We start from the raw sequence: 27219 nt of genomic DNA on the forward strand, positions 1-27219 counted from the left end.
GTGGTTAGAGCTCTCCCCCCGGTTCCAGGAGATCAATTTTAGAATTGATTCTCAACTTCGCCCTTGTGGCTCTCTAAGTACACCAAAAATTTTATGTACTTGAAGTTTCTAATTTTATTTTATTTTGACTCTTAATTGGTAAGCAAGATATTGTTACGAGAAGTAGAGTACTAGAGATTTAGAGGTCCTCTCAAAAGCATATACTGAGATTTTTGTGAAGAGGATTACTATTGATAATAGAATTTTTAATATAATGCCCATTGGAAAAACTAAGATTGTTTGATAAAATTGATTATGATTATTGTTGTTCATCATATAAAATTAAACAGTGTGGTATTGCGAATTTACGAGTATGTTTTTATTAAATATACTGTAATATAATAGATTATAATCATTTACCCCTTTATTATTTTTACGCATTTTTAATCTCAACATAGTACAAACTTCATTCGCAAAATCAAAATTGTTATACTACCTCCATTTCATATTATTTGCAACGATTTTACATAAAACAGAGAGGAAAAATGTCTAATTGTTGCAAATAATATGAAACGGAGGTAGTATTTTTTTTCTTCCTAGAAACTGATTAATTAGATCGATTTTTCCGAAACTCCCTGTATTACAATGATCTCCGCATTGCACCCGAAATGAACTCAGTCCAACTAATGTACGAAATATAGTTGTGACCATACTCTATAGTCCATACCGTACCTTACTTTAATTTTTACTTCAGTAGTTGAATTTCAGCTCCAATAATCAATGGAATGGAAGCAACTTAACTTTTTTAGTGTACATTTTACTTTTTTTGTGTTAATAATATTACATACTGTATTAAAAATCATATTTATCAACTGCATGTATTACTTTCAACCAGTTTTTGTACTCTACTTAATGATATTATAGACCAAAGTGACCCCAATGTCCAATTAATAAATTTATTTTTTTAAAGAACAACATTTAAAATTACACATTTACTAGGGCTGTTAGAAAGCACTCCCTCGTTCCAAAGTCAATACTCAAGTTAATAGTGTAAGTGTGTAACTAGGATTGTAGAAAAAAAAAGGGGAGTATTTTACATCAAGAGTTATTATACTATGTCTGTTCCTGAAAGTTCTGACTCACTTTATATTTGCGTTGTCTCCAATAAACAACTATGTCCATGAATATCTTCGGCTATGTATGCGGGAGTATGCCTGGCAATTTTTATTTTATTTTCTATTAGCTAGATAGATTGCAGCCAAAGTTATTTTGTTTTGATCACATGAATAGTTAGTGAGTCGAACTTTTAGAAATGAAAGCAAAACTTTTTTATTTTTCTCAAATGCATTTATTATGAGCATGGTTCCAAAAAAAAAAAAAAAGTATTGTGAAGGGTGTTGAACTAAAATCATAGGTTGTGCAACAGAATATCTAATTATCTAGTGGAAAGTTGGACCTTTTAAAGAATAGTTGTAATCAAGCAGTTTGTTTATTTTGTATACAGGTATACTCACAACTTTTAGCCCAAATCATCTCCTACAAGCCCAATGGCCCAAACAATAGGTCTATGGTAGACCCTGGTCCATCTAAAAAGCCCAAATATAATCCACCAGCACAAACACACTACAAATAACGGCCCAAACTCTCTTTTCTTTCTTTCTACTCCAACAAAACTGACATATAACATTAAATATGAACATTCACTCTTTCAAAGGTTGAAAAATTCTCGTTTCTCTCTCCTCTGCAAATTTGAGCATAGCCATGGATGAAAAGCAAGATACCAATGCAGAAAGGTAAATAAAATTTCTGAACCTATACTTTCGATCTTTAAATTTCTTTGAATTTGCAATTATTCATTCGTAGTTGTTATAATTTGTTAAAATTTCATTCGTAGTTTTTGTAATTTAAATTGTGTATAATTTCTGAACAATTTTCACATTTTTAGGGACCCAAATTCTTCTAATAGTGATGAAGATAAGGTGTAAGTAAATTAAAACCCTATATAATTGTTGAATTTTGAAATTAAATGATGAATTGAAACCCTAAGTTATTTGAACAGGACAATTTCTCAAATCCGAAACAAAAGGAAGAAGAAATTGGATATAACAAGTCAAATTGTTGATCCAAAGATTTTAAAAGAGAAGCAACATTCAGAAAATGGAGAAACCAGGTAAATCATAGGTTCAAATATTTTGTGTTTTTAGTTCATATAATTCGTGATTGTTGTTCAAATGATTTGTGGTTTTAGTTCATATAATCTGTAATTACCGTTCAAATATTTTGTGGTTTTAGTTCATATATTTCGTGAATACTGTTCAAAAATTGATATTGTTATTTTTTAAACTAAGAAGCATTTATTTTATAAGTTCAAATATTTTGTGTTTTTAGTTCATATAATTCGTGATTACTGTTCAAATATATCGTAGTTCTAGTTCATATAATTTGTGAGTAATGTTCAAATATATTGTGGTTTTAGTTCATATAATTTGTTATTACTGTTCAAATGTTTTATGGTTTTAGTTCATATATTTTGTGGTTCCTGTTCAAATCTTGATATTGTTATTTTTTATTTCAAGAAGCATTTGTTTTATTACAGCAACCAATCTGAACTTCAACCTAAATCCACCACCCAACACCAATCCAAGAAGCTGAGAATCAAGCTAAAAAGGAAACTCAAAAGGAGACTGAGAATTAAGCTAAAAAGGAAGCTCAAAAGAAGGCTAAGAAAGAATCTCTAAACAAGAAGGTTCAGAAGAAGCAAGAAAATGTTCAGAAGAAGAGAGAAGAAGTTCAGAAGAGTGAAATTAAGGAGAAAAAAAGAAAAAGAAGAGATAATGTTGATGATTTCTTTAATCTAGACAATGTTGTGGATCTAAATTATGATCGAAAAAGAAGTAAAAAATCAGATTAAATAGGGAAGAGGGATCTTATAAAGAAGGGGAAAAAAAAAAGTTAAGATGGCGGGATTTGAAGAACAAGGTGAAGTTGTGTTTAATTAAGAGAAGAGTGTGTTTAATGTCTGGTTCACATAGGATAGGTGGACCAGGGTCTATGTAAGAATTTGTATGGCCCAAATAAATCAGATAATTTTCACTTGTTGATCTGGTGTAAGCCCAATCTTTTAATTGTGCTAAACTATAATAAGATCTCATATTCTTAGGTGCACACTCATGCACCTAGAAATAGGTGTAACAACAGCACAATATGAACATTAGCTTTTCAGAAAGTGAACATTAGGTTTCTTCTCCTTTATTTTTCTCCTTCATTTTTTATTTTCTCTCTCCTCTGTTTTTTTTTAATTTTCCCCCTTTTTTACACTTTTTTAATTGAATTTTTTTTTACAACATGAAAGTAGTTATTAAGTATGAATTATTGTGTGAATTTCGATTTTGTGCCTTAATTTCGATTGATTAAGGTATATATGAATCTTTGAATTCACAAATTATACTCTATTTTTTCTCCTTCCTTCTTTAATTCCTTTTTCCTCTGTTTTTTTTTTTTTCTTCTATTTTTCTCGTTTTTTCGATTTAACGATTGAATATGTTACTTACAATATGGAATTGGTTGTTTATTTGATTTTTTGAATTCATATGAATTGATTTTTTTTTAGCTTCGATCAATTTCATTTGTGTATGAATTTCATTTGATTTTCTGCATTTTTTTTTTATCAATGAACATAATCATGCAAATTATGAACATATGCATTTGTTCCCTTAAATGTGAACATTAGCTTTTCAGAAAGTGGACATAAGCATAAAACATATGAACATATGCATTTCAGAAAGTAAACATAACAATTCAAAATATGAACGTAAGCATTGGTTTCCTTAAAGTGAATATAACCATTTAAAAGGTGACCATATGCGTAAAAAATATGATCATATGCATTTAAGAGAGAGAAGATATGCATAAACAGAGCTTAATGAGAACAACAAATATTTACTATGAATATTTACATTATGAACATATAAAATATTATTATGAATATAAGGCATTTTATTATGAACATAAAATATTGAAGAAGTAAAAGTAATGTGATTATGAAACATATGCATCATAATTCATAAGTATTAAAAATATGAACATATGAATTCAAAATATGAACATATGCATTGGTTCATTTTTGAATGCGTATGAACATAATTAAGCATTTCAGAAGGTGAACATATACATAAAAAATATGAACATATGAATTTAGAAAGTGAATATAAGCATTTCAGAAAGTTTACAAACGGATTCAAACTTTTTATCCGTAACTCTGATTTGGATGAAACCAACGCCGAATTAAAGATAAAACTCGGGGCTACAGATCCATAGGTTGTACGACTCGTAGTTCTTTCTAGAAAAACAAGTTGACGTTTGTGGAGTATACGGGAATAAAAAAAAATCCGGGTTGACTTAAAGGAACTATGACTCGACTTTATATTTATTTATTAGCTCAAATTAATTAATTAATTAATTAAACAAAGTCCTTTAGTCATTAATCAGTTTATTTAGTCTTAACACAAGTCAAACAAACGGTTAGGAAAAATCACATAGAGTATGCACAACAAATAATGCACAATTAGTCAAGTAGGCACAATATGATGCAATGAGTTTGCAACCTAACCATGGCTCTAGTTCTCTAAAGTTCGGGATATGGTTTAGTCAAAGAGGGTCCATGGTTAATTGTCCGGATGCACCGCGCGGAAGCCTAACCGTGAAGGGTTGGCGCGAGTGGATGGGACATCGCGAGCTTTAGAAAAAACTCGCTTCCATGGTTTGGTAAATTCAACATCTCGGATGTACCCTTTGTTGCACGGAGCGTTCAATCGGGTAGATGGAGCATGAATTCCCAGAGGGTTATGTCCATATGTAGAACACATATGGGTTTCAGAAAAGTGAGAAAAAATTCAATCAGGAAGTAGGATCGAGCAAACAATACGAAAAACTGGTGGAAATTAGAACGCATATTTCTGGCTCGGTATTGGGGGAAATTGGCGCCAGCAAACAGAGACTGGCGCCAGCTTTTAACTGTAGTGCCTGGCGCCAATACTGGCGTCTGGCGCTACGACTAAAATGCCGGCGCCAAGCTCTAGCCCCTGACGCTACTTCCCACATGCCTCAGCAGCTTTCTGTGCTCGATAAAATTTTCCAGTTTCGCGCGGTGTTATTTCGGTCTTAGTTGTGAAAGATATTTCTCAAATTTCCTACGTGTAAAATCCTATGTTTTTAACTCATTACGGATGGTCTTTCCAATGAGATCTTTTTTATGCATATAACAATAATGTTAATCAAAATTACGCACATGAAATACTTAGAACGTTTCGAGTCTCATATATCCACTCATTCTAAATCATTGCCGAAACAAATTCAGGAATTAAAATAGAAATCCTCCCTAGTGGAGTCGCCTAAAACTGTAGGGAATAGATTTCAAGCTTTAACCCCATGCTTGAACCCCACTGTGATCATACACTAAAGTACGGTGGCGTCCAAAAGGGAAGAAGATAGAGCAAAAGAGTCGCCAACAAGTTTTAGGAACTTGTAAACCGTTCACAGGGTGAAGGTTACACCCCTTAACGATCCAAGAGATCGTCAACTCCATAAGGTCTAGAACTAAATAAGGGTTCGGGGATGAAGGTACAAATCCAACCTAAAAGAGATTGAACCTGCCCTAATAATAGGCCTCTACTTTATTCTGATCGTATTCATGTGCGCTTTCTGATTAACATGCAATCAATAGGATTACCCTAAACCTGTTCATCTATGTTGGTTGAATATTAATGCACAAATAAACTATTATTGGCGATCACTTGAATTATAATCAAAATTAACCCTAAGCAAGATTATTAATTATCTTATTAAGCGTGATTACAAGCACCAATTCCCTTTAAACATGCATAAAGGCGTGATCAAGCAACAACAATAAAATATCAAGCAACATAATAATAATTAATATCATGAATAATAATTACAATAATCATAATAATAATAATAATAAAATAATCATCATCAAAATAATAATAATTATAATAATATTCATAATCATCATAAATTATAACAATTATAATCATAATCATAATCATGTTCATGTTAATATTGAAGCATAATAACAATAGCAAGATCCTAGGCATGATACTAACAAGATTAATAACAAACCCTAGCATGTCACTAAGATAAAAATCAAATCTTTAACCCTAACATGATACTAACAATCATAAATATTAGGAAGAGAATAGGAAGCATCGCAGGAATCATAATAAGCATATTTGATATTATAATCTTTTCCCTAAACATGATACTAGGAATAACATAATAACAATATAAACATGATTTCTACATCATAACATCAATTAATCAATTAAAGTACTTACTTTGATGCCTCGTACCTCTTTCTAATAACAAAATACACACATTAGTAACTTCAAGGAAAATTATAATCAAAACAATTAAATTAAATAATTGAAATAGAGATTTGGGACCAAACCCTCAGAAATTAAACATTTCACGTCTAGGGCGAAGGCAACTTCGAATATGGCTAGGTGTTTCTAAATCTTGTGAATGCGGAATTTTGTATGTAAAAGCAAGGTTTAGAAAAGAGAAAGAGAGATAGATGAAATGATCAAGAAAACTTGATGAGAATTGGTGAATGATTAAGAGAGAATTAGAGAATTAATGATTGCGAATGAAAACTGATTGTAGGTGAGAATTCCTGAGAATTGGTGAATGAAAACGGAGTTTTTAATACGTTATTTATAGAGAAAATCATCCAAAAAGATAAAATATCAAAACAGAGTCTGACGCACGCAAAACGAGGTTGGCGCCAACCCTGGCTAATTGGCGTCAGGCCTGGTTCCAGGCGCCAATGCCTGGAGTCAGGCGCCAGGCATGTTTTCAACGCGTTTTCGAAAATCAGATTAGTTTGCCGTATAGGAGGATAAAATCGTATCTTTTTTTCAAAAATGCTATTTGATTTTAATTAAAACTCTGAAAAGTCAACAAAAGTCAATTTATCAATGCTAATTGAATTAGGAATGAAAAGATTCTTCTAGAAGAATCTAGAAGACTAAAACCATTCCTAATTGCATTAGTAATGATAAATCATATTAGGCCCTCCCCTAGATCATTGGGCCGCACATAAGGCTCAAACCGGGCCCAGTTTAGTAAATTGGCCATAACTTCCTCAATTTTCATCGGAATTGGGCTTATAATATATCGTTGGAAAGGTCTTGTCAAGCCTTATCCAACTACACTACTATTGGACCCATATCATGGACCAACCAAACTGGATTGACTGTTTTCTTAAAATAGGTTTTCAAAAACAGAGAGAAGAGAAAAGAAATTAAAACTATCCGCAACACTAAACTTTCCACACTTTCGCTTCATTCGATTATGATTAGACGTGAAAGGTACTCATCACTGGGTTTGGTTTTGGGGAGACACATTTGGGTGTCTACAGAAAGTGAAAAAGAGGAGAGAGAAAATCATATAAAAGAAGAAGATTTTTGAGTTTGGAAATGACGTTACATTTATTGGGTGTGGGTGGGTGTATTGCAGTTTCCGTATTTTTTAGTTTTAAGACTTTTTTTAATTGGGTTGTGTGTAATTAGACTTTTGGGCTACGTTGTTACACCTATTTAAGGTGCACAAGGGTGCACCTTAGACTAATTGATAATAAGATAACGAAAATTTATGGTTGCTCCAGAGTCCAGACCCTTTCATGAAAGAATAAGGGTGTCGTGTTACTAATTTACTAAATACAACCATTGTTTTTTTTTTAACACATAATAAGAGACATATATTAATTAATTATAAGTTTACAAAGAAAGCAGCCTACCTCAATCCGTGTATCAAAATTAGAGGCAGGCAAATAGCTACTAGCATTAACACTAACATAGGACCAATTACTAAGCTGAAAATTAATGGTCCTAAAAACAACAAAAACTAAGCCCCTTCGAAATACAATAAAACCAAGAGTTATATCAACACAAACTATACTACTACAAGCATGCTTCATCAGATTACTCCTCCCCTGATTCTTCATTCACATTCATAGCTGCCACTGCAGTAAGCTCAGCACTGTAAATTGGCTGAATGGGTTCAGGACAAGTGAGACATAACCGATGTCCTACACTCATATTCAGACCAATCTGAGCTAATTCATGAGCAACGACATTATTATTCCTCTTCACATGGAGAATTTCAAATGTGTTGAAGTATTTGATATCCTCCACAATGTCTTTAACTACGGCTGCTAACTCACGGTGAAGAGAGCCCCCAGCTGAATTAAGCATAACAACAAGGGAAAGAGCATCAACCTCCAACTCGACATCCTTAACTTCAAGTCTCTTGACCATAGCAATTCCTTCCCTCACAGCAAGCAACTCAGTAGCAAAAGCTGTAATTGCATTGTATTTGCTTGAAAAGCCCATGATCCAAGATCCATCATCCCTACGCACTACTCCCCCTCCAGCAGCCACATTAATAGCTGTCCACGCCCCATCCGTATTGAGCTTGACCTATCCTTTAGGAGGAGGACTCCAAGAAGTTTGAGCATTCGAGCTGCTTGGAATATTAGTGACCTGTGCTTTGCCCTGCATTATGTGGTTAGTACACTGATAATCTATAATGAATCGACTGAAAACTATACGAGAGTTAAACATTTTCAAATCAAAAACTGTCATGTTTCTTTGCTTCCAAATATGCCATATAGCTATAGTGAAAGTCATTTTCCAATGACAATCAAAAGCTAAATTAAATGTAATCCAATCAGTCCAATCCAAAGAAAAGAAGCTATGAAAGTTAAACTGATGAGGGAGGTGAATTTTTGCAAAAATATCCTTCCACAAAATGGCAGATGAAAAGCAGTCACGAAAAAGATGCAAGTGTGATTCATTATGCATATTACATATAGCACACACAGGGGAGATAAAAGGCAAAAAAACAGTCAATTTTTCAGCCACAGGGAGAATAGAATGGACAACATTCCAAAAAAGCATTTTGTATTTCGAGGGGACAGTAACCTTCCAAAGAGATTTCCACGATTTAAAGTAAGGAAAGGGATGATAAGTAGAAGAAATAAGGAAATGATATGCGGAATTGATGGTGAATTCACCCGACTTGGACAAAGACCAGTGAATGAAATCATCTAAATTAGAAACTCTAGAGATGGGGATTGCTAGAATTTCAGTCACAAAAGAGAGTGGCAGCAAATTTTTTATGGCCTCCAGATCCCAAACACCATCTCTAATAATATTACTAACAAACCAACCTGCCATCGAAGGAGGGATTGCATTCGAAATTAGCAAGTAGATAGGAGCCTTACCTACCCAATGATGATACCAAAGAGAAGTAGAAGCACCATTACCTATCCCAATTTTCATACCCGAGGCAAGAAGATGTCAACCCTTAAGAATATCCCTCCATATGGGTGAATGAGAAGATTTTGGAACACAATCAAATAATGCTGAATTTTTTAGATATTTCTCATTAAAGATTTTCACCCAAAGCTTCGAAGGGTTATTTAAAAGAGTCCAACCCAACTTAGCCATAAAACATAGATTCCAATCCCGTAATCTTCTAATTCCTAGACCACCAGCAGCAAGAGGCATAGTAACATATTTCCAAGCAAGCCTAGGACTATAATGAATACTATCTACCTTGTCCCATAAAAATTTCCTGCATCTTTGCTCCAATTTATCAAGAACAGTGTAAGGGATGAGGTTATTTTGCATATGAAAAACCGGATAAGAATTTAAAACTGACTTAATTAGGGTACATCTTCCCGAGAGATTCAAAAGCTTTGCCTTCCACCCCCTAATTCTATCCATAGTCTTATCTAGAAGGCCAAAATAATGAGAAGTTTTAAGCTTATTTGGACTAATTTCAACCCCTAGATATTTCCCAAAAGAAGTAGAACACTTAAAGCCAAAAGATAGAGAAATGCTTGTTCTAATCGAATGGTTCATACTTGATGGAAAAATCATGTAAGATTTAGCTTGGTTTAACCTCAAACCAGACATATCCCCAAAGGCATTAAGAACAGACATCATCACATTAATATTTTCAGTAGAAGAATTACCAAATAGAAACACATCATCCGCGTAAAAAAATATGAGACATGTGAATTGAAGATGTGAGCCTAATAGGTTTCCATAATTTCCTACCAACATGCTGCTCAATCATAATGGATAACCTCTCTAGACAAAGAACAAAAATATACGATGATAATGGGTCTCCTTGCCTAATACCACGAGAGGAAGAAAAAGGATCACAAATCTCACCATTCCATAATATAGATATAATCGGAGAGCAAATACAATTTAAAATCAATTTACTCAAATTAACAGGAAAATCAAAAAAATTCAAAGTACTCTCAATAAAAGACCACTCTAGGCTATCATATGCTTTAGTAAGATCTAGCTTGAGAGCACAAATGTTTTTTCCTTTTTTTTGCCTTTTTGAAAACATGAGCAATTTCCTTAACCACTATGATGCTATCCTCAATGCCTCTACCAGGGATAAAACTTGATTGAAGGGGATTTATGATTTTAGTGAGAAAAAGGTTTTATTCTGTTAGCAATTAACTTGGTTATCAACTTATAACTCGTGTTACATAACCCTATTGGTCTAAATTCCGAAATTTTGGAAGGTTTGTCAATTTTGGGAATTAGAGCAATATATGAATTATTAACACTTGCAGGAACCTCACACGAATTAAAACAATTAAGCACAAACTTGTGAATTGAGGGACCTAGATCAGACCAAAAATGTTGGAAAAAACGAGGCTGCACCCCATCAGGGCCTGGGCATTTCATGGGATTCATACCAAATAAACATTCTTTAACCTCATCTAAGCAAGGGATCCTAGACATGGCTAAACGATCAGCATCAGTGAGAGAGTAATTTGGCAAATATTCATTCTGGAAAGATATAGATGATTGCAATTTTGATTTAAAGATATTTATGAAATAATCGGTTGCCAAAATTTTTAATTTATCACAATCTTTAATCCAAATATCATTATTATCCTTAAGTGATAAAATCCTTCCTTGACTTTTTCTGATCTTAGCCAAAATATGGAAGTACTTAGTATTATGATCAGCATATTTACGCCAATTAATCCCCGCCTTTTGCGCCCATATGATTCTTTCCCTCCTATGAATATCTTCTAATTCCTTTAAAAGATTTTGTTCAAGATTACTAAGGAATTTCGAATTATTATAGGATAAATATAACTGTATACCATCCAAACGAGCAATAATTTTCTTTTTTTGTTTTTTTAAATTACCAAAAACATTCGAGTTCCACGATTTTATATTGCGACCAAAATTATCTAAACCTAACAGGAAATTAAAATTCGATTGAGACCAATTATTCACAAAAAAATTAGCAAATTCAGGATGTTCAATCCAAACCTCTTTACATCTTAGATGGAAGGGACCTTTCACAGAGGGATTACTCATATCAATTAATAAGAGGCAATGATCCGAATAATGAGTATGAGTAAGATGAAAAACCTTAGTGTAAGGGAAGACATCAAGCCAAGATAGACTCGAGATAGCCCTATCCAAACGCTGCCGTATAAGAGCTCCATCTTTTCTTGCCTTTGTCCGCGTAAAAGGAGCTATTGAACCCTAAATCCACTACCCCAGCCTTGTCAGTGAAATCCTTATAATCCTTGCATTGACTAGCTCTAAAAGGGCGGCCTCCAGATTTCTCCGATTGATTTGTAACCTCTAAGTCACCCAAAATCAGCCACGGCATATCATTAGGGGGAATAGATTGCTTGAGACGCTGCCAATCCAAATGACGCTCTTTAGGAACACTCGAGGCATGCATTCCAGTTATCATCACCTCCGGAGTATTGTTACTAAAGTGGAAAAGGCCATGAAATAAATGGCCTTGATCCGAGAATTTAAGTAAATCAACTCCATTCCTCCAAAAGATCCAAACCCCTTCTCTACGCCCTTTAGGCTCGATCACCTTATGATCATGGAACCCTAATTGAAAAACCACTTGTCTAGCACGTTGAGATTTTGCCTTAGTTTCCAAAAAAACAAAGACATTGGGATGATGAGAGTCCACTATATCCTTTGCATGAGGAATAAACTCCTCATTATTCGCACCCCGAACATTCCATACAATAATCTTCATATTTAACGCCAGTACAGAACGTTGTAGGGTGGTGTATGACGAATCACCCGGGTGTGCTTGAACCGGGATCGGGTGAAAATAATTCTCCCAATCCATCCAATGCTCCATAGCTTGCATGGGACCCACATCCTCCAACTTGATCGGAGTCATTAGCAAAGGAATTTCCGGGCAGCTGTTCGGACGAGGGTAGTAGCTCACTTGAATTTGTACACCGACTACTTCCTCCTTGGTTACGAACATGGATATACGACGACTTGGTACTTCGATGTTGTGACCTCGAGTGACGAACACCAAGGGCACGACTTCCATTATTTTTGGCAACGGCAATCCCCCTTGAACTAACAAGCGAGGTGGTGTTTTCAGCATTCTTTCCTCCCTCCTCCGAAGAGAGTCCATTAATTTTAGAGCACTCTCCATCTCCGTCGGAGGTGACGGATAACGACGGAATGAAGATGGCGGGGGAAACGATTCCATCACCTTTGTTTGTGGAAATAAATTGAGGAGCTGTTTCGAGCCCGACTTGTATTGCCTTGCATAATTCATTAACTTCGGCTCTATTGCCCCAAAATTCGGAAGGCCTAGCGTCACCTTCTCCGACGGAGGTGGTTGAGGAGGGGGTGACTTCCATCTCTGATAATTCGCTATTGGTAGTACATTCCTCACCTCCCATGGTTTGAGAGAGGGTGGTGGGGAGGGAGGGGAGTGGTGTTTGTGACTTTTTGGTTGGTTGTGTTTGTTGTGATCCATGCTGCTTTCCTGTAGCATGCACCAAGGTGGGAGGAATATTTGAGAAAGTGACTTGATTCTGAATAGGGCAAGGAGAAGGTATTTGTAAAAGAGGAATATTAGAATCATGCAAAAAATCAGAAGCAAAAGAGGAGTCATCACAAGCCATAGATGAGACTTGTTGAGGATTGCCTTTTGCATGTTGACAATTGAGACTTGAGGAAGATAAAGAATTTTTTTCTTGTAAATTCGAATTATCAGAAGGAACATCAGAAACATCAAGCCTTGGCTTAGAAGTCGAGGTGTCACTTAATGGTTTCTTTGGTAAAAAACCTCCAGAAGGTTTTTTTTGCCACCTAGTAATTGATTGATTTCCTTTTTGCTCCATACGATGCGTTTTGGAAGTATTAATCTTGGTTGGTTGACTAGAGGAATTTGGAAAGTTTTTCTTTGTTTTCCTTCTATTAGTGACCACAGTCCAAGGACCATATATCTCCTCCATATTATTATTATCAGCATTCTCTAGCATTTGGGCCGGCCTACTAAAAATAGAATCCATTTCAGTAACCGTAGAGCTTTGACCCAATTCACAATTAGGTGACATCGACCCAATACTTAAATCCCCTTCCTTCATAACACCCGTCTTATTATTAATACTTTCCACCAAACCTGAAGAAACCTTTTGATGATGATTATCCCTCACCGAATTTGATAAGTCTTGTTGTTGCTTCCCCTTATTGCCACCTCCATTCATGCATTTGGAAGCTTCGTGTCCAATCCTGCCACAAGAAAAACACAAAGTGGATAAGTTTTCATAAATTACTTGTTGCCACGTACCTCCCACCCAAACCTTTGTGATCAAGGGAAGATTGAGATCAACTTCCACGCACACACGAGCATATCTTCCCCTTGTAAGACGATCAGTTGAATAATCCACGCGAATTGGCTTTGCCACCACTCGAGCAATTTCAAACAAAGTCGATTTCTCATAATACTCCACTGGAAGTTCCGGAAAGCGTATCCAAACTGCCATGGTTTCAAAATGAGATTGATTTGGTCGAAAATTAGGCCTCCATTGAGTAATCATCAAATAGTGATCAAATATAAACCAAGGACCACCAAATAAGGCTCGCTCATAATCATCCTGCATAGAAAAACGAAACAAGAAGATGCCCTTTCCCAAATCAATTGTCTCCAAATTTCCTTTTATCTTCCACATGATTTGTGCTCTTCTTGCCATAAACTCTTGTCTCACAGAGATACCAACTACCTTACCCATAAGAGTCATTGACCACGGTTGACGCAACTTAATCAAGGTTTCTTTGCTAAATTGCACGGATAAATTACCATCAGGCGCAATATCCTCAGTATCATCCCATTCTTTTGCAGCAACCACAATTTTTCGCGCTTGTTCAAACCATTCTGACGAGGTAGCAACAACCTCTCTAAAGCTCAACACAGGATTAGAACGATTAGGAGACGCAGATTCAACAGTAGGTACCATCGAATTAGAAATTGGAATAGGAGGATCCCCCTCCATTGGAGGGAAAAAGAAGAAACTAAGACGAAGGACAAAAAACAGAGATTTTTAAACTTTCTCTCACTAAACTTTGCTTTGCTAAACCATTATTATTTTGAATGTTGATTGTTGAGTAATACAACCATTGTTAGTTATGTGATTTGGTCTTGTTTTCAAGTTCGCCCTGTATTGAGAAGTACAAAATATAGTTTGACCAACAAAAAAAGGAATATCAATAGAATAAAAGTATGTTGGGCAATCATTGAAAGGCCCTGGTCATTGTTGATTATGTGATTTGGTCATAGGCTCACAGGTTAGGGGGGAGAAGAGACATTATATAAATAGACAAATAAATACGTAGTAGTTCATGAGACTATGAGAGTTGTTTGGCCATTCATTGGATTTATCTTATAACATAAATCCATAATCATGCAATGACTACCTCTTTAGGCATCAACTACCCATTGTCATACACACTCACCAAAAACAACCATCCACCCGGTTCACCGGAGCTTAGCTCCGAGCCTCCGACTACATCCGGATCCTACTCAGGTAGCACACCTGGCTTATGGTGGGTGAGTTTCCCAACAAGAGTTTCTGCAAACGGCGAGGTTCGAACCCGAGACCTCCCTTAAGTGACATCAAGTTGCTTGCCACTTGAGCCAACTCTTGTTGGTTCCCCCTAGACTAATACCTATACTCTCGTCTTCAAAATTTTAACTGAAATTATGAATCAAATAGGCTGTCAAGAATAGCTAGTAGTTAGCATTAGAAATCTAGTTAGCAAGTTGAGAATTTACTCATTTTTGGCAATAGACTTATCTATTGTTAGTTTGTTACAATTACTATTTGTCTAAACAAGCATTGTGCCTTTTCTTTTTTCTTTGCATCATGATACTCATGACCTTAATATGTAAATTACTAAAATCAAATTACTAAGTCTCATCACTTTGTCCTCCTATGTAACATAAATATAAGGTTACAAATCCAAGGATAGATATATCATAAGAAAAAAACTTATATGTATTGCATATAATTGTTTTTCACATTTCTCATGCGTTCAAATTAACCACCATTTTACACAATAAAATTAACCACCATTTTACTCAATTATTGTTTGATAACTAGAAGATATCCGCCCGATGCACAATTTGCTTGTATTATTTTAAAATAAACATTTTTTTATATGTACTTGATGCGATAAAATTTGTTATTTTATTAGTTATACATATAATATCATTAACTTTCTTTTAAAATAAATCGTGAATTTTATTTCATTCGTTATATATTTACATAAAACTCCTAATATCAAAAGATATTAAGGAAATTCTCTTTGGTAACACCGTGTTTTTTTACTTTCTCAATGGTAAATTGCAAAAAAAACTAGGCGAAGCTACATGGGGGGCGGGTGGAGAGAAAAATATTATCTTAACTGCTGACCCCTATAAGTTTTTCAAATAAATATTATCTCCGTTTCATATTATTTGCAATTATTTGACATAAAGTAGAGAGAAAAACTGTCTAATCATTGCAAATAATATGAAACAGATATACTCCCTCCGTGTTTTTAATAAGTGTTACAATTTGACCAAATACGCCGAGGCACAAGTTTGACCATTAATTTATGTAATTATATATTAGTAAAATTATAGAAAAGTTGATATTATGAAAGATAACGAATCTAACGATGTATTATACAATGACATTTGATTTTCATATATTGTAAATTAATCAAGTCAAAATCATTATGTGCATAGTGAGAACAGTGAAAACACTTATTAAAACACGGAGGGAGTAGTAATATTTTGTTATAACTTAAGTTGTATTTAATGATTTTCACCAAAAAAAAAAGAAAAAAAAAAAAGAAGTTGTATTTAATGATTGCCGCCATAGTGGTTTGAATCCCATTGTTTGGGGTTTTAATTAGATCATAGAATCAAACCCGTTTTCACGTTAATTTTTTTATTAAAGTTTTAGTCGGCCCCTATAACTTTAAAATCCTGGCTTCGCCCCTTGGTAACATTGTATTATTGTTTACCAAAGATAATAATCATTTTAGTTAAAATCATTAACCATGGTTAGTTTTATTATTTTTTTAATAATTAACTTAAATTTAAAAAAACACCCAACCCTCCCACCAAACCAGCAACCAGCCCCTCCCTTTGCCGGCGGCGCCGCCACCCAGACCCCCTCCCCTTTTCTGGCGTCGGCGAACAACCATTCCCCTCCCCCTTCGATTTCCACCTCACTTCCCTTGAAACTGTAATCCCCCGTATTTTTAAATATATTATAAATGAAATTATATTTTATTTATAATATTTGTTTGTATTTTTCCGGAATTTAATTTCAAAAGTTTCAAATTATTTTGGGTGGAAATTATTTTTATTACAATATGATTTTTATGAACCATCATTCTATAATTCATGTCCAAACAATCAAAGCCAATCTCACTTTACATACTTGATTGGCCCATTAATTTTATGATGCTCAATCTTACAACTTACCCTACAACTCTCTCTCCTATAAATACCCCATACATCCCCAAAATTTTTCCCACACTAAAGGTTAGTCTTATTTTCTCTCCTCTTTATTTTATTTTCTTATTTTCCTTTTATTTTTCTTTTTCCTTTTATTTTATTTTCTTTTCTTTTCTTTCTTCTTTCTCCTTTCCTACGTGAGTTACTACTCACTGTTGCTGCTCAGTCCGCCGCCCCTACCTGCCGGAAACCGGCGCCGACCACCGGCGGTTTTCCCAGCCACCGCCGACCACCTGCCGTGGCCATCCTTCCCCTTATTCCTCCTTTGTTTTTTACTACTTGTTTAATTATAAATGTATTAGTTTTGGGTTTTGATTTTTGTAGTATAAAGATTATATTTTTAGTATAAAAATCATGTCTTTGATGTTTTAAACTAATAATTTCAGATTATAATTGTGTTATAAATTTTTAGATTTTATAATTTTAAAACCTAGGGTTTCAATTTATTTAAATTGGGATTTTAGGGTTCTTATGACTAATTAAATTAGGGTTTTTGTTCCTATTGTATTTATATTGATTAATTAAGCATAAAAACATGTTTTTAAGGAAGTTTTAAGAACTTTTAATCTAATTTATATTGCTGGAAATTTGGTTAAGTATTAATTTGTGATTATTGGTTGTTTTCTAGGAAGTGATTATTTCCTAGGAGACTTTTAATTGATTAAAAGTGGCACAAAAGATTGTTTATACGAGGTACGTACATGTCTACTTCGTTGTAAGTAGTATCATGTTTAGGTACTAAAGAAAAGAACTTAGTTTCATGATTAGAGAACACTTGGATGAAAATTGTTTGGTTATACATTTAGTTAATTCATGTGCTTATGTTTATGAGACATATTTTGGTGAATTGATTATGTTTGTATGGGATTATGGATGCAAACATGTTGAATTATATTGGATTAGTTATTTGTATAGAATGTTGATACAAGCATATTTTTATTGGATTGGTTTGTTAACCACATTTGGATTATTAAAGGATTGAAATTGAATGGTTTAAGTGGAATGAATTTATTAGTTATTCCACAAGGTTGTTATTTATTTTATTACTCAATCATGACTTGTTAGTATGTTGAGTAAATGTGGATTAAGCCGAAATAGCTAGGTGAGTTGACTAAGTTCAACAATTTGGATAATTTGGAAGTTTAATGAAATTAAAGGTCAATTTGTGATGTGATCATCATTGTCCTAAATAAGATTAAAAGTAAATTGATGTATGATTTTTATGTATGGTCTATTGGATTGAGTCGGCTATTAATTAAAATTGTAATCACGTAAAGTGAAACATGGATGAGAAATAAAACTCTAGAAAGCGTGCACTTCTAGAGTATTGACAATTATGGGTTGGGGTACACGGTGGTAGCCCGTGGCTTTTCAAGGCTTGTTTGTTTGATCAACATGTCCTCTTTTCTTTTGGTATTTACATTTTTATTTTATAATGAAAGTTAGATGGGATCCTAGACTAACTTTGTGAGAATGGAGTCGCGCCCATTCTTGCATCGCGCTAAACTTTTATTTTAAATGGTCATTTGGGACCAAAATGATTTGATGGATTGGACAACCTCGTCTATTGCTTACTCCAAATTAAATTAATTAAATTAAATATAAAGAGTCAAGTGTTTGGAATTGATTAACAAGTATGTTGAGTCGATTGAATTGTTTAAGTGTGGAGTCTTGATTAATAAATTTGTGTTGTATGTTTATTTACTTTAATTAGTTGAGCATGCTAGGCTTGGTATGTTGTAGCTTGTATGTACTCGGCTTTGCTGATTGCGTGCTTTTGTGTGTTTTCTTTTGGTCATGGCCTTCGCATTTCAATGACCCTGTGATGATCCAATTATTACACTTGTATTATTGGGGAGCAGTATTGCACAGGTTAGCTTGATGATGTGAAGTTCGGGGATGTGACGTACGCATTGTCAAGGGATTGGTGTGATTGAGAGTATTCGTTCTTTGTGTTGAACTTAATTATGTTTTACTATTTTAATTATGTTTTGGGATTTTGAATATTGGTTTGGTTTTAAATAAGGGCCTTATATGGTTCCAATTTGTAAGCTTTGACTTATTGATTTCTAAATTATGTTATTTTAAAGACTTAAGTTTGATTTTCCGCTGCGATACTTTGATAAAGCCTTAACGTTTTAACACGTGGCGGTAACATGCCAATGGTTCTCCTCTATTTCACCTCCCCCACCCCCGAAACCACCTGGAAACCTCCCCCACCCCCAAAACCACCTGGAAACCTCCCCCACCCAGCCCGCCACACTCGAAGAACCCTAATCGGCCCTCCCACACCCTCACAAACCGTCGGCGACCTTTCCTCCACTACCCTCCTCTCTCTCCTCTAACCGAACATTCTCCTCTTACCGCCGGTGACCCCCCCTCTCTCTCCTATGGCCAAGTCTTCTCCTCCCATCGCCGGTGTCCCCTTCCTTACCAGCGAAAAACGCCCCTTCAAATCCTAAATCGAACATAAGGAACCCTAAAATCGAGCAAAAATAACCCTCAAAACTGAGCAAAATCAAACCCAGCGAAATCAAACCCAAAAACCGAGCAAAATCGTACCCTAAAGCTTCGAAAATTTGAGGAATTAATCTGATTTCATTTAGGGAGAAGAGATTGAGAATTGGAGGATTTTCGAGGGGGATTTCAGGGTTGGGGGAGTTGGTTTCGGGGAAGGCGTGGTGGTTCAAGGGGAAGAAGAAGCGCGCGAGGGGGGGGGGGGGGTCGGCCGCCGGTGCACCGGCGAAGGTAAGGCTGGGCGCCGGCGTGGGTTGGAGCGGGGGAGGACGTGGCTGGCCGTTGGGGAGATGGGTGATTTTTTTAATAAAAATATTTCTAAAATAAATATTAAAAAAAAACTAATTAACCATAGTTAAATATATAGTTAAATTTTATCATTAATGTTATAATTGAATAATATAAAAAATTTAGGTTTACCAAAGATATTAAGATTTTTCGCAATTCACCACTGAGAAATGTAAAAACTATAGTGTTACCAAAGAGAATTTCCCATGTATTTTATATTTAATTAATTTAATTAACCTTTAAAATCTCATTCACTAATTATATTATGTGACAGTTAAATTATTTGATTTTAAGAATTAATTACAAATCTCTTATTTAATAGGCTATAGCTAAAATTTATAATCCTACCTGGTGGTTTAATTTATTTTTTCTTAGCTCTCTACAAACTCAGGATGGAAAAAACTCTAATAGGTTATATATATATATATATATATATATATATATATATATATATATATATATATATATATATATATATATATATATATATATATATATATATATATATATATATATATATATATATATATATACACTATTTTGGTTCCCCGAGCAAAGGCTGTTTTTTTTTTTCAATAAAAAAAGAGATAAATTTCTTATTTAAATGCCATATTTTAAAACATATCATTTAATACAAACAATATTAAACAAAAGGTGTACATCCTTTTGATTAAAGATATTTTGATGTAGGATACAATTAATCTTTGTAAGAGCGCAATATATATGTTATTTGGATTTTTTACTATCACTTTGAAAACCATACATGTAAAATAAAGATGTGGGTAGTTTCGGGAAATAGATTGGACTATGTGGTAGTTCTTGAAAGTGACACAAGTAGCATGGTCATAGCTTTAAGAAGAAATCAATTTGGAGTTGACCTATTTTCATGTTATAGGATGATATTTCTAGAATAAGTTGTGATTTTAATGTTTTTAATTGTGCGAATGGTTGACAGACGGGTACTATGGCCGCCCATATGGCAGCTAATTGGGAGATTGATATAATTTGGAATACTTATGTACGACAATTGATTTGCCCCAAAGTCTTCAAACTTTGACAGATCTTGATTGAAATTAATAATATCTACAACATCATTAAAAATTTATGAAAATATAACAATTACAGTTGTGTATTTTAATCAAGTTTAAAACACTCCCCGTAGCGATCTCAATGTCAAGTATCAAACCACCAAGCCTTTTATAAACTCATCTCGTCACTCCTCCCACCTCTTCACATCACTTCTCTCTCTCTCTGTCCTCCAACAATGGGTCAAAACAGCAGTGGCCTCAACCGCCAAGGCGGTTCTCCGGGAGACCGGAAATCCGACGGCGACAAAAAGGAGAAGAAATACGAGCCAGCAGCACCACCTGCGCGCGTCGGCCGAAAGCAGCGCAAGCAAAAAGGGCCCGAAGCAGCAGCTCGTCTTCCCACTGTAACCCCATTAACGAAGTGCAAGCTCAGGCTTCTCAAGCTTGAAAGAATCAAGGATTATCTTTTAATGGAGGAAGAATTTGTTGCTAATCAAGAAAGGCTTAAACCCCAGGAAGAGAAAACTGAGGAAGATCGTTCTAAGGTTGATGATATTCGTGGGTCTCCCATGAGTGTTGGGAATTTAGAGGAGTTGATTGATGAGAATCATGCCATTGTTTCTTCTTCTGTTGGGCCTGAGTATTATGTTAGTATTTTGTCGTTTGTTGATAAGGATCAATTGGAGCCGGGTTGTTCGATTTTGATGCATAATAAGGTATGTGGGTTTTTGAATTTTGTTTGTTTTTTATTGATTTGATTGATTGTTTCTGGGTAATTTGATGGTGAATTGGAAATATAGGGTTAGGGTTTGGGGAAATTTGGTTTGCTTGGGTGTTTAATTTAGGGTTTAGAGTGTAATTGGATTATGGTGTAATTCGACTTGATTATATTTGATGGTGTTGTATAATAACTACTCGTACTTGGTGGATTTGCATGATTTGGGAAAGTTTTGATTTTGGAATGATTGAATGTAAAATTATACTGATTTATAGCTTCTGAAGAACTCGAGTATTAGATTTCTAATGTTTGGTTAGTTGGGAACTAACAGATGGTTTAGTGTGCACTTGCTTAGGTTTTTGTACCAAATCCTAGGATTTCATTTGGTATAACTCATGGATGTGAGGTTGAGGTACCGCGAGCTTTACATTGTGAGAGTTGTATGTGGGAGAGTAAGATATGTTATGCAATTGAAGAATGTTGTATGGATGTGAGCTAGCAAGAAATTGCAATTATCATATATGTTGAATTGTGGATTGCTGATTTATTTGTTTTTGTAGAAGAATGTGCACAGTACATGATGTGCTTTTTTGTGAAGTGATCTTTGTTTGTGAAGAATGAGAAGGTTCTTTGCAAAGAGAATTTGTTGTTTGTGTATATCTTAGGGCTAGAGAAGTTCCTTACCGAAATTCTAGACTTTCGGGCAACGTCAATCTTATGGTTCTGGAGATTTAGTAATTTAGGTCATGAACTCATGATAATCACTACTTGGGCCAAGCTTGTTGCTTTGTAATTTTTTTCCAAAAGGGCAAAAGTATGATAAAATTTTATGTTCAATTGATCACTTGTTTCCTGTGTAAATTACTGTATACTGTGATTCGATATTAGATCTCTTGTGTTTAATGTCAATATCATGGTGTATGAGAGTAATTTTGTACTGGTTCCTATCACATGATCTTTTGTAGACCTCTGGCTTTCATGAATTATAATAATCTTTCTTGTATGGAACAATTTCTCATGTTTGATGTTAACATCATTATCATGCTATGGAAGAATCAAAGCATACTTTATGTTGTTTCCAAAGCATCATATAGTTCTGCACAAACTGATGGTTTTCCTGAAATTATTGCCTGGTCCTTAGGGATCTGATGTGGCCCCAAACTTTTTACAATTCCTAAATTTCAGGTCTTTTTATGTTTTCTGATCAGATAATGAACATAAAATAAATATATGTGAAATTGCAGGTTCTTTCTGTCGTTGGTTTACTTCAAGATGAAGTTGATCCAATGGTGTCTGTAATGAAAGTTGAGAAGGCTCCATTAGAATCATATGCTGATATTGGTGGCTTAGATCCTCAGATACAAGAGATTAAAGAAGCAGTTGAGTTGCCGTTGACTCATCCTGAGCTCTATGAAGACATTGGTATTAGACCTCCTAAGGGAGTCATACTGTATGGAGAGCCTGGTACTGGCAAAACTCTACTTGCAAAGGTATCTATACTTACCTTTGGTTATTTCCATATTGTAATAATGGATATACATTTAAATATTGTGAGAAATTCCACTTCTTAATTGTCACCTTAGTAGAGTGTTATTCACTTTCTTGTGAAGTGGCACTGTGTATTCAATCATGCATCATTTCTTAGGCTTTTGCAGAATGAATTCCTAGCAGTTAGAAACTATTGATTAAGTTTGAGGGGTAATCTGCATCCCAAGATTGTATGATAGACTTCATGATGTTTCACTTGAATCAATTCACTTGCTACTTACATGTGAGAAGTCAGCAAGTGTAAGGGAGGTGGTAAAGGGTAGACCATTGGAAAATATAAATTAACATAACGAAAGGGAAAGCATTGTCCCTGAATGACGGCATGAGATTCACTAATTTCATGAGGGGAAGTGATCTTGGCATGAAAACCATGCAAACATTTTTGTTTGTTCTCTAATTTTATGGAAAGTTACAGAGTTTTGAATAACCATATCTCTTGGCTTGTTGTACTCCCACCACATTAAATAGTTTTCACATTAATATTATTATTTATACTAGCAAGTGACTATGTGTCAATTAAAGTCAGGCTGAGCTAGTAACAGTTTAGGTTACATGGAGCCTGTCATAAGACAAGTTAAAAAAAGGGTACATGGAGGGTGACTAACCTATATGGGAACGGGGGGTAAGAGGAGAGGACTAGAGGAGAATGGCGATAGAGAAGAAAGCTAGATGAAAATTCTAGATTATGTGAATAAATCTATTTTTTGTTTTCCATTTATCAGTCAGCTTCCTCTTTCAAAGGATTTTGAGTAGTTTTTGTTCCCTCATATTGCAACGTGCGTGGGGGATTCACAGACAAATAAACCAACGGAAGGTTGTTTGAGATAAATCGCTGAAAGCTTCGTACAACGTTAATGGCTTGAGGCCATAACTCTCAATGTTTCAACATACAAATTTCTGGATACCGTCCTCTACTTAGTTCCCTCTATTTATACTACTAGACATGTACTACCACATATGGCCAAAGCCTTAATTAATACTTTTACTACTACTTGTTTGCTAGCTAAATTACCACAGTGAGATAAGATAATAGCTCCAAAGCCCCTGCCACTTAGAATACAGTTGTTAGGGTGCTTGTGCTTGCTGTGCTTGTTGTGGTGAATTGTTGCTCTGCTGCTGTGTCTGCTTTTGTCTCCTGCCGTACACCAGAGTGATTGGGGGCGGTTGTGGGCTCATTGCACATATGTTCCTCCTTTTATAGATGTTTTTAAGATCTGATCTAGCCTAGGAAGTTCTCTATTGGAGGAAAAATGCTTTGCCTTTTATCACCAGCTTTGTGAGTAGAAGCAATGGCTTGCTCCTCTTGTTTCCTCTAGTCACCTCCTATTCCCCTTCAAGTTGCGAGAACCTCTTCTTTAGGACTCTAGGAGGCATAGTCAGTAAGGCTTGCTGTGCTGCCCAAGCACTTAGTAAGGTCTTGATGAAGAGTTTACGTTTAGGTGTACAAACTGGTGCAGGTGGCTGCATAGCATGCGTTTGCTTCATGTCTGCGACCTGTTACATAGAATCTCTTGATTTTAAGAATTGTGCAGATGCCTCTCATCTATGCTTTGCACCTAGTCTCAAAGACCCGTATAGCTTTACTGCGCCATGAACTTTTACTAATGCTTGTACTCATCCGTCAGACATGCTGTTGATTGGTAGCTGATTTAAGGAATTGGGGAGTACTCATATATGAACACCCAAATTATATTGGGACTAAGGCTTTATTGTAGGAAGTATATGATCAGAAGTAGTTAACAGGACCCCTTCAGCATGCTCTACCCTTTGCCTATTATCTATAAGAGAAGTTGCTTTAAGTCTTCTTAATGCCTTTTTGTTTGGAACACAACACTGAGCCACAATTCCTCTTACTGTTGTACAAAGTATCCACTCTTGTATCAGTTGGGCAGTCATTTCTCTACACTTGCCTCTCTTTTTTTTTTTTTTTTTTTTTTTTTTTTTTTTTTTTTTTTATATCGTGGGACGAATCTCAGTAATCTTGTTATGGGTGATTTGATTGTGGATGTCTCCACTGGATTCCGGAAGAGTAGGTTGAATCTATTGGGATGGGATTCTTGAGCTCTGATATTTTTAGTTTGATTCAATAGTTTAGAGGAACTTCATCAGCACTGCAGATTAGCTAATGTTTGATGTATGAAATATCACTTTAGCACATTTTTCTTATTGGATTTAATATGTCACTAGTCACCCTCTATGATTATCTTCTATCTTTGGATTGATACATGTGTTGACCTTATGAATAGGGATTTTCTGTTTTTACCAATGACTGGGCTTCTAGTTATTTCTTAATGTGATATTGACCCATTCTTATTCACAGTCTGGCTTACTTCACTGTATCTATATGAGGATGCTTGAGGCGTCGATGTAGAAGAGTACTTTATAATATGGTTAGCTTAGGGTATTGTTTTTGCACATGGTGTCCTACTGGTGTTAAGTATGTGAGTGCAGCTGTGCATCTTGCTTGACGTCTGGTATATTTTTGCTGATATAATTTTTTAAATAACTACTTCCTTGCTCACTTCTTGTGGCATTTGCTTCTACCACTCGTCATTTCTTAGAATGTATATAATTAGCGGGGAGGAGGTTTCCCTAATGACAGTCATCGCTAACTCATGCCGTTTTTGAATTTCCTTAGGCAGTGGCAAATTCTACATCAGCTACTTTTCTACGTGTTGTTGGTAGTGAATTGATTCAGAAGTATCTTGGTGATGGTCCAAAATTAGTTAGAGAACTCTTCAGGGTAGCTGATGATCTTTCACCATCTATCGTTTTCATTGACGAAATCGATGCAGTTGGGACAAAGAGGTACATGTGGTGAACTTAAAAATGTTAATAATGTTTAGCTATGGAGATATGTTGCATATTGACCAGTTAACGATCTTCAGGTACGATGCTCATTCTGGTGGTGAGCGTGAAATTCAGAGGACCATGTTAGAACTTCTCAACCAGTTGGATGGTTTTGATTCAAGAGGAGATGTCAAAGTTATCCTTGCAACAAATAAAATTGAAAGCCTTGATCCAGCTTTACTTCGTCCTGGGCGAATAGATAGAAAAATTGAGTTTCCGCTTCCTGATATCAAAACCAGAAGAAGAATATTTACGGTACACTCATTTCTTATTCATTTATGTTAACCATTTCACGTATTTACAAATTTGTCTGTTCATACAATCTTCAATGTTGAAGTCTCATTAAATACTCTCTTTTGGCAGATTCACACCTCAAAAATGACACTGGCTGATGATGTCAACCTAGAAGAATTTGTTATGACCAAGGATGAGTTTTCTGGTGCTGATATAAAGGCCATTTGCACTGAGGCTGGGTTGCTTGCCTTGAGGGAGCGCCGTATGAAGGTTAGTTCTGATTTTCAACCTTCATTATGGACTTGAAATATCTTTCATTTTGAAGCTAAGTGACGTCTGTGAATTGATTTTAAGGAGTAAAATATTTTTCTCATATTAATGGAATTGATTCTTAATTTGAATTACTACGTATAAGATTTATAACTATTGGGCTATGTACTTTGACTGAATAAAAATGATGATCCTATTGAATATTTGAAGTCCTGAAGCATTATTTTTGATGATAAGTATCATGCGCAAATTTATTCTTGCTTGTGCTGTTTTGTACTCTTCACTTCAGCTTTTCACCTAACTGTTTATTAACCAAACTGCACATTTGTTTTATAGCCTTTTGCATAAGAAACTACCCTTATACATTTGGCTTGATTTTGCTGTTCTGATACTCTATTGTTTTGTTTTCTGGTGGCTCAAAAGGTTTTTTTTTTTTTTCCTCAGTTTTCTAAAGAATTAATTTGATTGAAAAAATATTTTGACTGAGCTTTGGTACATGTGTGGTGTATCCAGGTTACACATACGGACTTCAAGAAGGCAAAAGAGAAGGTGATGTTCAAGAAGAAAGAAGGCGTGCCTGAAGGACTATATATGTGAAAAGCCTACATCTATTATCGACTAGAGCTACATAGAACTTGTGTTTTTCCCCTTTAGGCCCTGTATATTTTTTCTTTCAAGTTATGATTATGATTTTGTTTTGTACTTTTGTAGATGTAATGTTTGCATCTATCAATGCTTAGTTTATGATCAATTATGCTCCAGCATGTCTATAAAATGATTTGCATTTTCTGCATTTCGATTTTTTGCTAGATGGATTTTGGGATGGTGGCCATGGGTGCCCCTCTATAATCTGAAAGGATTCTTGTCCAT

General features: G+C 35.0%; 3 protein-coding genes across 3 annotated transcripts; 1 reads left to right on the forward strand and 2 right to left on the reverse strand.

The window, feature by feature from the left end:
• Positions 1-9359: 9359 nt before the first annotated feature.
• On the reverse strand, positions 9360-11423 carry LOC145625361 (uncharacterized). Its single transcript, XM_081678422.1, has 2 exons — positions 10579-11423; positions 9360-10131 (listed from the first exon to the last, which is right to left on the reverse strand). The coding sequence occupies exons 1-2, from the start codon at positions 11421-11423 to the stop codon at positions 9360-9362; spliced, it is 1617 nt and encodes a 538-aa protein (XP_081534548.1).
• A 100-nt stretch (positions 11424-11523) lies between these two features.
• On the reverse strand, positions 11524-12114 carry LOC145625362 (uncharacterized). Its single transcript, XM_081678423.1, has one exon. The coding sequence runs from the start codon at positions 12112-12114 to the stop codon at positions 11524-11526; it is 591 nt and encodes a 196-aa protein (XP_081534549.1).
• Positions 12115-20865: 8751 nt separating this feature from the next.
• Positions 20866-27142, forward strand: LOC145624192 (26S proteasome regulatory subunit 4 homolog A). Its single transcript, XM_081677180.1, has 6 exons — positions 20866-21445; positions 22692-22937; positions 25634-25803; positions 25884-26100; positions 26209-26349; positions 26863-27142. Exons 1-6 carry the CDS (start codon positions 20966-20968, stop codon positions 26944-26946), a joined length of 1338 nt encoding a protein of 445 aa, XP_081533306.1. The 5' UTR covers positions 20866-20965; the 3' UTR covers positions 26947-27142.
• The last annotated feature ends 77 nt before the right edge of the window (positions 27143-27219 follow it).

Source organism: Chenopodium album, chromosome 3, assembly GCF_948465745.1.
Source record: "Chenopodium album chromosome 3, dcCheAlbu1.1, whole genome shotgun sequence".
NCBI classification, from domain to species: domain Eukaryota; kingdom Viridiplantae; phylum Streptophyta; class Magnoliopsida; order Caryophyllales; family Amaranthaceae; genus Chenopodium; species Chenopodium album.